General features: G+C 43.8%; 1 protein-coding gene across 1 annotated transcript in view; it reads left to right on the forward strand.

The window, feature by feature from the left end:
* LOC147027389 (double-stranded RNA-specific editase 1-like) overlaps positions 1–12,665 on the forward strand; it is a 266,163-nt gene that overhangs the window by 173,745 nt on the left and 79,753 nt on the right. Inside the window, exons 4-5 of the mRNA XM_085876748.1 lie at positions 8,881–8,992; positions 9,321–9,495. Coding sequence (XP_085732874.1) covers positions 8,881–8,992; positions 9,321–9,495 — 287 coding nt within the window. The remainder of the gene's footprint in view (positions 1–8,880; positions 8,993–9,320; positions 9,496–12,665) is intronic.

Below are 12,665 nucleotides of genomic sequence, written 5' to 3' on the forward strand. Positions count from 1 at the left end.
CCTTCATCGGGTGAGCGTTACATGTTGAGAAAGCAAACTGATTGGCCACAACAACTTCCCCACAACAATCAGTATACCAGGGTCGAGAGGATGATAGTTGGACTCGACTCGCGTCTGTGGCTCGCCTCCTAACACCATCATTATGGTTATGGTCCAACTAAAACCAGGATGACCATCACCTCCTGATGCTTTTCGACATATCCACCTCCTGATGCTTTACTTTTCGACACGTTCACCTCCCGATGCTTTTCCACATTTCCACCTCCTGATGCTGTTCGACACATCCACCGACTGATACTTTTCCACATTTCCACCTCCTGATGCTTTTCCACATTTCCACCTCCTGATGCTGTTCGACACATCCACCTACTGATACTGTTCGACACATCCACATACTGATACTGTTCGACATGTCCACCTACTGATACTGTTCGACACATCCACCTACTGATACTGTTCGACACGTCCACCTACTGATACTGTTCGACACATCCACCTGTAGATACTGTTCAACACATCCACCCACTGATACTGTTCGACACGTCCACATACTGATACTGTTCGACACATCCACCCACTGATACTGTTCGACACATCCACCTACTGATACTTTTCGACACATCCACATACTGATACTGTTCGACACATCCACCCACTGATACTGTTCGACACATCCACATACTGATACTGTTCGACACATCCACATACTGATACTTTTCGACACATCCACCTACTGATACTGTTCGACACATCCACATACTGATACTTTTCGACACATCCACCTGCAGATACTGTTCGACACATCCACCCACTGATACTGTTCGACACATCCACCTACCGATACTTTTCGACACATCCACATACTGATACTGTTCGACACATCCACATACTGATACTGTTCGACACATCCACCTACTGATACTGTTCGACACATCCACCTCCTGATACTGTTCGACACATCCACCTACCGATACTTTTCGACACATCCACATACTGATACTGTTCGACACATCCACCTCCTGATACTGTTCGACACATCCACCTCCTGATGTTTTTCGACACGTCCACCTACCGATGCTTTTTGACATGTCCACCGACAAATGCATTTCCACATGACAATCTCCTGATGCCATTTGAATGAACATGACAATATCTCCTGGTATTATTTCATTCCATATGACCATCTTTGGATGTTATTTGATTCCACATGACCATCTCCTAATGTTATTGATTCCACATGACCATCTGCAGATGTTATTTGATTCCACATGACCATCTCCTAATGTTATTGATTCCACATGACCATCTCCTAATGTTATTGATTCCACATGACCATCTGCAGATGTTATTTGATTCCACATGACCATCTCCTGAAGTTTTTTTTTTATTTTTTTTTTTTTTTTTTTGTATACCTTGGTCGAGGCTCGTATGAGAGCTAACACACAACTCACAGCAAGGAGGCATGAGACAAGAGGGGCGGGAGTGGAAGGGACAAAACATTGGGGAACAGACACAGGTGAACTGTGGAAGGGAGAGGGATGGGGATGGGACGGGGAACATGGCGAGGGGAAGATGGACATTAAAGGGACTTTCAGGAAGGAAAGCAGGAGAATTGAAGGAAGTGGGCTTGGGTGGATTATCGGGGGTAGAAAAGATCGAGGATTTGGATGGGGGAAGATAAGAGGTGGTGGTGAACAGCTGTTTTGAAAGCCTGAAGGGAAGAATGGGAAAGAATAGAGTGAGGAAGTTTATTCCAAAGGCGGGAAAAAGAGGAATGAAAGAGTGAAGATGAGCAGTGATTCGTGATTTTGGTAGTTTTACCAGAAGGGGTTGTTGGCGGACCTTGAGCGCCCTGTGGAAATGTGGTTGGGACAAATCGCAGAGAGAGCAGGGGGGCAAGGCTGGAGAGGAGTCGGTAGAAGACAGAAAGACCACCGACCAACCTGCGGTGATTGAGTGAGAGGCCCAAAGACTCAGCTTCATTGCGGGAGATGCCAATGATCTTAAATGCCCTGGTTTCGACAGCGTGAAGTCGAGAAAGGTGGGAGGCAGGAGCACCAGCCCAGAGGGGAGAGCAGTACTCCATCAGGCTACGGACAAAAGCTTTGTAAGTGGTCAGGAGCTCAAGAGGGCCGAGGAAGGACTAAGCACGACGGAGGATTCCCAGTCGGCGACTGGCTTTTGAGGCAAGGTTGGAAATGTGACTTTCCCAGGAAAGGTCATGGCAGATAGTGAGACCCAGAAGCTTGAAAGAAAAGACTTCTTCCAGAGGATTGTTGAGAAAGTGGATGGGGGGGTTTTGTAAACGGTCCTTTCGAAGAGACATAGTGAGAGTGTGAGATTTGTCTGGATTGAAAGACATGTTCCACGTGTTGGACCAGTTTGTGATTTTATCCAGATCTGCAGTGAGCGAAGAAGCTGCTGCTTGCCGGGCTGAGGGATGACAGATGATACGGCAGAGGGTTGAGTCATCGGCAAAGAGAAATAGAGGATTTTCCAGAGAGTCCGAGAGATCATTGATGAAAACCAGAAAAAGAACAGGGCCCAGAACGCTACCTTGAGGAACTCCAGCCTGCACAGGAAGAGGGGATGAAAGAACTCCATTTAGGGCCACACGTTGACTGCGACAGGAGAGGAAGTCTGCGAGCCATGAGTGGAGATGGCCTTGAATACCATGGGCAGAGAGTTTGGTGAGTAGGGCAGGGTGCCAGACTGTGTCAAAAGCACGTGATATGTCCAGGGATATGGCTCGGATTTCCTGTCTGGCATTGAGGACCTCCATCCATTGATGGGAGAGCAGTAGCAGCATATCTAGGGTAGAGTGACCTGGTCTGAAACCAAATTGATGATTGGAAATCAAGCCATTGGAGAAGAGGAAGGATTTCATGTCTGAAGCGATGATGGATTCCATAACCTTGCTGATGATTGGGAGAAGGCTGATTGGTCTATAGTTACAGGGATCTGTTTTTGCACCTTTTTTATGCAGGGCAGTGATGTTAGCAGATTTCCAAGCAGATGGCAGATGACCTTGGGAAAATGAGAGGGTGAATAGAACAGAGAGAGGGTGAGCAAGAGCAGAAGAGCAGGCTTTGAGGACACGTGGGCTGATGCCGTCTGGACCGGTTGCAGAATCTGACTCGAGGTTTGAAAGCAAGCTCTCCACCTTGTCAGGAGAAAAAGATACAGAGTCCAGGGACAGTTGGGTGCGACTGGGTAAAGTGGGTAGAGATAGTGATGAGTTTGGGACAAGATTTAGCTGCAAACACCGAGTTTAGACATTCAGCTTTATCACGTGTGGAATCAGCAGTGCGGCCATTTGAGGTAAGGGAGGGGATGGAGGGGGAACATACACCAGAAACAGATTTGATTAAACGCCACCAGGATTTTGAGGAGGGAGAGAGGTTTGAGAGTTCAGACTTGAGATGAGAAAGATGTTGTTTTCTGGCTCTCCTGAGGGTAGATACACACTTGTTCCGAGCTTTGTGGAAAGAACTGAGATTGCCCTCAGTTGGGTTTGCTTTCCATGAGGCAAAGGCAAGTTGTTTCAGGACAACTGCCTCGCCACAAGCTTCAGTAAACCAAGGGCGGGAGGAAGGGTAAGACAACTGAACACGAGAGGGGATAAATCTGTGCATGAGGGAGAGCAAGTTTCTTTGAAAGAATTCCCAGGATGAGTTGATGTTTGAGAAAGTAGTGATAGGAGACCAGTCTGTAAGTTTGATGGCTGCTCGGAGACCCTGCCAGTCGGCTTGAGTGAAATGCCAGACTCGACGGCGGTGAGGTGGTTCTCTGATAACAGCCAGAGAGATGTCCACTTTAATAAGGACGTGGTCAGAAGAACCAATTGGAGCGAAGGAAGAGCAGCAGATATTGTCAGGGAAATTTGTCAAAATCAAATTTGATTCCACATGACCATCTCCAAATGTTATTTGATTCCACATGAACATCTCCTGATGGTATTTGATTCCACATGACTATCTCCTAATGTTATTGATTCCACATGACCATCTCCGGATGTTATGTGATTCCACATGACCATCTGCAGATGTTATTTGATTCCACATGACCATCTCCTGAAGTTATTTGATTCCATATGACCATCTTCTGATGTTATTTGATTCCACATGACCATCTCCAAATGTTATTTGATTCCACATGACCATCTCCTCATGTTATTGATTCCACATGACCATCTTCTGATGTTAATTGAATGAACATGACGATCTATCTCCTGGTATTATTTGATTCCACATGACCATCTCCTCATGTTATTGATTCCACATGACCATCTTCTGATGTTATTTGATTCCACATGACGATCTCCTAATGTTATTGATTCCACATGACCATCTCCTGATGTTATTTGATTCCACATGACCACCTCCTGATGTTATTTGATTCCACATGACCATCTCCTAATGTTATTGATTCCACATGACCATCTCCTGATGTTATTTCATTCCATATGACCATCTTCTGATGTTATTTGATTCCACATGACCATCTCCTAATGTTATTGATTCCACATGACCATCTCCTAATGTTATTGATTCCACATGACCATCTGCAGATGTTATTTGATTCCACATGACCATCTCCTAATGTTATTGATTCCACATGACCATCTCCGAATGTTATTGATTCCACATGACCATCTGCAGATGTTATTTGATTCCACATGACCATCTCCTGAAGTTATTTGATTCCACATGACCATCTCCTAATGTTATTGATTCCACATGACCATCTCCGGATGTTATTTGATTCCACATGACCATCTTCTGATGTTATTTGATTCCACATGACCATCTTCTGATGTTATTTGATTCCACATGACCATCTCCAAATGTTATTTGATTCCACATGACCATCTCCTGATGGTATTTGATTCCACATGACTATCTCCTAATGTTATTGATTCCACATGACCATCTCGGATGTTATGTGATTCCACATGACCATCTGCAGATGTTATTTGATTCCACATGACCATCTCCTGAAGTTATTTGATTCCATATGACCATCTTCTGATGTTATTTGATTCCACATGACCATCTCCGGATGTTATTTGATTCCACATGACCATCTCCTCATGTTATTGATTCCACATGACCATCTTCTGATGTTATTTGAATGAACATGACGATCTATCTCCTGGTATTATTTCATTCCATATGACCATCTCCTGGTATTATTTCATTCCATATGACCATCTTCTGATGTCATTTGATTCCACATGACGATCTCCTAATGTTATTGATTCCACATGACCATCTCCTGATGTTATTTGATTCCACATGACCACCTCCTGATGTTATTTGATTCCACATGACCATCTCCTAATGTTATTGATTCCACATGACCATCTCCTGATGTTATTTCATTCCATATGACCATCTTCTGCTGTTATTTGATTCCACATGACCATCTCCTAATGTTATTGATTCCACATGACCATCTCCGGATGTTATTTGATTCCACATGACCATCTCCTGATGGTACTTGATTTCACATGACCATCTCCGGATGTTATTTGATTCCACATGACCATCTCCTGATGGTACTTGATTCCACATGACCATCTCCTGATGTTATTTGATTCCACTTGACCATCTCCTGATGATGTGATAATTTTGATGCTGGTCGTCATAGCTGGTTTTGGTCCATTCAGTTTCTTTGTTACCCTCGCCAAAGGATTCGGAGAGGGTATTGCATTTGGGTCCGTTTGTTTGTCTGCCTGTTTGTCTGACTCTGTTTGTTTGTCCGAACAGAACTTTCGTGTTTTGTCGGACAGAACCACTTGTAGGATTGAGACGAAATTTTCACAATTGGTGCAACTACTCATGTGGAATGTTTCAATGATAATTATGACGTCATAGGCCACGTGGTGTGGCAGCCATTATTGGAAAAAACGGAAAAACTTTGGACCTCTGTATCTCTGAAACCGCACCAAGGAAAAAATTGAAACTTGGCACACAGCAAGTACTCCTCATGGGGAATGTGTGGTTTTTATGATGTCATAGGTGTCCTCATTATGACATCATAATTGCATATGTAGAACGCCACATCCGATCAGTATGAAAATTTTTTATGGTCATCTATGGATAAAATGGTCCACAGAAAAAAAAATTCATGACATAATTGGTCACATGATTCGGCCGCCATATTGTTTAATTTTTTTAACTTCAAAAATCTTCTTCTCTGAAGTGGTTGAACAGATCGAAGCAAAACATTACATGTATGACTGCCTGTCAGTGAGGAACAAAAGGTTCACACATATGATGTCATTGGTCACATGGTTTGGCAGCCATGTTGGATTTACCCTAAAACCTTTTTTTTTTTTAAATACACCACTCAAAAGAAGTCCGAGCGAGGGTTTGCAATCTCTGATTGCTCTTTTTTCTTGTTGTTCATTATTTTACTTTGTTGGTCTTATAAATTTTCACACATGTGGAATTATTTAATTTATCATTTTTTTATTTATTAAAAACTGCCGTGTTTGAAAATTGGGCCTGTCCATTTACCATGCACCATGGCCTATGACCTCTGCCCTTCTCCATCCTCTGAGAACTTACCCCCCATCTACCATAGCTCCCCCACAACGATTTGTCACAAAGAAGCCAATTGATCACGTCTTTTCCTCTTTTGCCCACTTCTCTTGCTTATTCCTCAGTTTTTTGGGGGGAGGGGGGGGTTATTTTGTAGCATCCTCCGCCATGTGTAAGTAATAAATATATGGCGCTTGAGTTAACAGAGAGTAAAGGTAACACTGGCGTGATGGGCCAAGCTGCCTCCGCCTGCACGTTGAGTTCCTTACGACTTGTATAAATGGCAATCTGTTAACGTCTTGTTGGTTTACATGTCTTGGGGAAACTTGAGCAATAAACTTGAAGATCTATCGAGCGTTTGGGAGCAATATATTGATAAAGTTACTGATGACATAATGCGTGGCCATAGCCAGTACAATATAGGGATTATTTGTTACCTTTTTTTTTAACGTGGAGGTCAACTCTTTGACCGAAAGCAATTTTGTTTGAATCAGAAATGTCAAATCTATTCATTCATGACGAAATTACTGCACAAAGCTCCTTGTGCCTTTTTTAATACGTCCTTGGCTGAAGTTAATGCGACTAATTCAAACTAAATTTTCAGCCAGGTGTATATAACGCTGAGCCGATTCGACACGGAAAGGTTTTCGAACCAAGAAGAATCCATTTTTTTTTTTTTTTTTGGTTGTTGCTGCAGTGAAGCTTTAAGGTTTCACCTTTGCTAAACGTTGCATTTTCGTGCAATGCTTTTCATTTCACCCGTTATCCATCGAGTGGTCACGGATCTGAAACACCTGGTGATTATGACGTCATTTTGACTCTTAATGGTGAGCAAACCCCCCCCCCCAAAAAAAAAATAAGGAAAACAACCTATTGCAAGTAGTGCTTGCCCACAAGGTGCAAATTAGAGCTTGGCATTCAGAGCTTGTGAATAACGTTTGGCAAGTTGTCTCTTCTGGCATTTTATTTAATCATCAGGCTCCTGAAATTGATCTCCATGAAGAATTAAGAGCACGCGTTTGGCCGACATCGCCGCCACTGACGCCACACTAATTAATCCAGATTGCTATCGACGTTTGACTCGCAAAGTCACAATTCATTGTTTACTTCGACTCTTGCTTCTGCTTTCCACTTTGTTTCATGTCATCAAGTAAACTTTGAGTAAATTCAGCTGTTGAAGTTCATTTGCTAGACTCACACCCTACCCCCATCTTCTCAAGGTACGACGTGCTTCAAGTTGGACAATACAGTGGAAGATGGTCTGCATCCCTTGGCAGACACCATCCCCGAATCATTTAAAGACACGATGCGGTTCAAGCAGGACAGTCCATCGGAAGACTGTCTCGATGAAAAAGAAAATCCCAATTTTTATCCCTTAATTTTTTTTTTTCAAGCTCCCTTCCCTACCATTACCGAGCTTTGTGTGTTGTGCCTTTTCTTGGCGTGGAGCCTTTCGGAGCCATTATCCTTAACACGCAATCTGCAGATGGATGAGACAAGGCCCGGGTGCTGTCCCGCGCTCCTGCTGGGCCTTCCCTTATCTGGAGGTGGCAGCGGAACTGACAGCTACACCCAATGCGCAATATCGGACATCCTCCCATGGACAGTGGGGTGTCAAACTTGATGTAGACAAAGCACTGTGGGGCTGCAAGACGAAAGGCTGTTCCAAACGCCTGGGAATTGCGAATCAAGTTTCCGATCATGATGAAATATCAGTGTTCACACTTTCTCCACTAATCCGCCACTTGTTTGCGTTTGTTTCATTCCCACTTTGTGCTCCTTCTGAGATGCCATTCGCATTGCATTGCGATCTTTGTGTTGCGCTCATGTGCAAGTAATTTCGGTTTGGCAAAATTGGGAGCGTTAATTGCCCGATTATTCGTAGCATACCAGATGAAGAATCGTTGAATGCACACGACGTAAAATTTGATCATTTCGAGCACCGCTTACGTTCATCGGCTCAGAGTTTTGCTGTTGGTGCCTCCATGTGATACCAGTTCAAAACCTGATCCCAACGAACGATGATTTCTTCCCCCTCTCATCGAACTTATGATTAAGATCGCACGAGTGTGTGTGTGTGTGTGTGTGTGTGTGTGTGTGTGTGTGTGTGTGTGTGTGTGTGTGTATATGTAAACTAAATGGAGACCTTTCTGATATTGGTTATTGTAAATTTGTTTATGTTGCATCCCATGAACCTGGAGCCAAAGTTCGAATCAGTTTGTTGCTTATAACTATTAACGTACTTGTACTAATCACCAATTCATTTCCCCCATTCTGCTCGACCCCCCCCGACCCCCAAACTCTCCCCCATCCAATTCCAAACATGGATCAGGCAGAGGCAGAGATGCTGACTGGACTCGTTGTTGGGAAATTATTTGAGCTCACAAATGGAGGGGCCACGATCTTGGCCAGACACAAGGTCCTGGCTGCCATCATCCTCACCGGTAGGACCAAGGAGTTCCAGAAGTCTGTGCAATATATGTGTTTTCAGATGCAGATTTTCCTCTTCATAATGTTCATTGGTGTTTACACCTCTAAGTGTTTCGTTTCGAGTGTAAGGTTTCTGCATTGTCCTACAGAGCTATGTCTGACACCCCAACACCATGTCGCAGCTTTTTCATTGTGGTTTGTAAAAATGCCTTTCAACCCACGAACCATAAAATTGTCCAATAAAAATTGATTTTTCCTCTTCGTGCAATAATCAAGTATATACTTATACACATAGGCCTTCCTCTCCACCCCCGATCCCTTACCTCCTCACCATACCCCTAGAGGAGGGCACTCTGTTAAGGAACCCACGGGTGGTTTCTCTGGCAATGGGGACCAAGTGTCTGACCGAGAAGTTTTTGAGGACCGGTGGTACGGCTCTGAACGACTCGCACGGCGAGGTGCTGGCAAGGAGAGCTCTGCTTAGGTTCCTCTACTCCCAACTCCAGCAACTCACGAGGTCAGACACCTCTCTGTCTGCCTGTCTGCCCGTTTATGTCTGTTTGTCTTCAATTCAAACGGTGTCGCATTTGGTTTTCTTCAAGTACAGCATCGGGACGACAGACCAGGAGGGTGGGAGGACTGTGTGGACATCATCCTGATGCAGAACATTAACCTGTCATACATGCAGTAAAGGGTCGTGCTCTGCCCGTAATGGATTGCGCACAGTTTAGTGTAAATAGCACAGTAATTTTGTACAGCCTGTCACAAATTAATTAATATCTGGTTATAAAGGATGAAAAACATATTAAAACTTGGAATGTTTCAGAAGGTGAAGTGATGATCCATTAAATTTACCTTCTTTCAGATTTTTAGACATTTTTTTTCTCATCAGATCCGGCATTCCAATTTTGAGGATCAAACCCCATGGGGCTGTCGAGGACATTGTACTGGATTTCATTTGTTTTGTTTTTTTTACGTTTGGCACATCCAGTGAGATTGTACAGTAATTTGGCCATGGCACACTACACAATGGCCTTCTCTTGTCAAAGAGGCTGCGGAATCTTTCACGCACTGATTTTGTTTTCCAGATTTGTAGATAAGAGATGCACTCTGTTACGGTGTGCCACTCAGTAGTGTTGTGTAATGTCCTGAACAGGTGCAGTCAACAGTAACGTGGGACAAAGGACTTTTGAGGGGTGCTGAGAGGTCATTGATGGAGACAAATAATATGGTAGCTCCTAAAACACTGCCTTGTGGTACACCAGCCTCAAGAGGGTGATCTTGAAACAAACACCAGATTGAGCCACTCATTATTTCTGCTCTCTCACGGAGAAAATCAGATAATCATTCAAGAAGCACTTGGTATGAATAATACACAGCTCGGAAGGTAAGGATGCGTGCCAGACAGTATCCAGAGAGAGAGAGAGAGATGATTGGACATGTTCATGAATGCGATTCCAGAATTGACAGCCGGAGGAAGGGGGGGAGGTGAGTGTAAGTGAGCATTTAGCTTGGATTTGGGGAGAGTAACAGGGTTTGAGTTGCTCGCAGCAAGAGTGCAGAGCTTCATGTTTTCTGTTCGTCGATGAAGAACGATGTAGCTGCAGCATGCCAGTCTTTGTTGTAAGAGACCTTTTGGGAAATGATGGAGTCATCTGCAATGTGATATAAAAGGTTTTTTTTTCAAAGTGACTGAAGTTGTTGATATGAACAGAATTGGTCCCTCCGTGTACAATGCTCGTTAAGCATTTTGTCCAGTTTGAACCTCAAGCAAAAGATCAGAGCATGTAGTAGTCTGCGTGTCCATCCATTGCTGAGTTATCAGAAAGATCATGTCTAAGGTGGAGTGACCACAAGCCAAATTGGGGATCTTCCATTCTCAAGTGGATGAAGAGCTCGACCCTTGATGTCTGCTGAGGTTATTTATTCCACAAGCTTTCTTATTCTGGGAGAAGGCTTACTGTCTGGAGTTCAAAGAGTCTGTCTTGGTGCACTCTTCTTCTTGATAGGAATGACACAAGCCACATTCCATAGGGAGGGTAGGTAACCCTCCAAGAAGGATATGCAGTTCAGAGTAATGTAAGAGGAACATTCAGTTTCAATGGATAAGTTTTGAGGAAGAGGGCACTGATTCATTCGGGGACATTTTATGGCAAGTCAAGGTTGTGCAAATACCTCTCCACCTTTGCAGTTGAGAACATTACTTGCTCCAAGGATTGTCTTCGGAGGAGGGGGATTTGGAACAGGAATGGGAGGATTGGGAACCAAAACCTGGCTCTTCCAAGAGCTTCAACTATGTATTCGAAAAAAAACCTTTTTTCAGAAAATACGATTTGATCATTCCACCTGATGATGAAACGTGTCCATCTTCTGCACCCCTCCTTGATGAGTGAAGCGACTGAGGAAGAGCACGTTCCTGAGATGGTTTAACCAGTTGTCACTATAATTTGGAAGATTGATAAATAAGTGAAAGGACCTGTCTCAGGTGAGTCAGCTATTGTGTTCTTGCTCTTTGTAGGATAAATACGCTTTCTGCAGGCCTTCTGAAGCATCTTCAGGTTCCCTCGAGTAGAATTAGTCTTACTGGCAGAAAAGGGAAGATGAGTCCTCACTATTGTCTCACCACAAGCCTCTCTATACTATGAATGAGATATTGGGCAACAGAGCTACAGGTGTGAGGAAGTGTGAGAGAGAGAGACAGACAGACAGACAGACAGGCAGACAGACAGACTCAGACTGAATGCAGATTGGGGAAGAGGAATGAGACTGTGTAAGGCCAAGCCCTGCAACGCGTGCTTGGACCTCAAATCAACGCCTTAAAAACAGGTTGTTTATGCAAACAGAATGTGACAGGTGGCTACAGGAGAGAGTGATGTGTGAAGGAGTGTGGCATGAAGAGGAAAGTGGGGAGACAGGAAGGGGAGGAATCAGATCAGGAATGAGGTGGAGGAGAAGTGGCAGAGAAGAGAAGTGGAGGTGAAGAAGGAGATGGGACATCATGGAAGGTCAAGCACCATAATCCCTGCTTGCACCACAAAGCAGCACCACAGCTGACACACTTCAAATGGCACCACACCTAGCTTCACTAGTGAGAAGGCCAAATACCTCAATTTTGTGTTTGCTTTCTCCCTTTCTCCCTTTCTCTCTTTCACTCTTTCTCCCTTTCTCCCTTTCTCCCTTTCTCCCTTTCTCTCTTTCACTCTTTCTCTCTTCACCCACCCTATTATTCATTTGTACCCAACTGTTCCTGGAATATCTGTGTCATTTTCACCTGAGAAGGTGGAGAAGTCTCCAGCAGCCCTCAACTGATTACACTGAACAACAAAAATTTTTTACTGGAGATGTGTAAAGTGATTTAGACTAATTTGGGTACGCTGATTTCAAAAATCATAACCGTTTTGCTGTATCACGTCAGGATTTTCAGTAACAGAAATATTCCCATTGCCTAGAAGTCAGGATTTCAATGAAATTTACAAAAATTCATTTATTCATTTATTTCATCATGAATGCTTCAAAATTATAGAAATTACAGAAAAACTCCACTAGAATGTAATTAAAAATGCTTTAGGCATTTGGCTTTGCGTTTGTGCTGCTCTGTGTCAGTTTCACGATGCAGGAACCAGCAGAAATCGCCCATCATGTTCGGGTTGTGCCGCCCTTGGTAACGCGTCTCCATGAGTGAAATCT

Source organism: Eptatretus burgeri, chromosome 4 (genome assembly GCF_056783735.1).
Source record: "Eptatretus burgeri isolate ZD-2024b chromosome 4, Ebu_testis_v1, whole genome shotgun sequence".
NCBI lineage: Eukaryota > Metazoa > Chordata > Myxini > Myxiniformes > Myxinidae > Eptatretus > Eptatretus burgeri.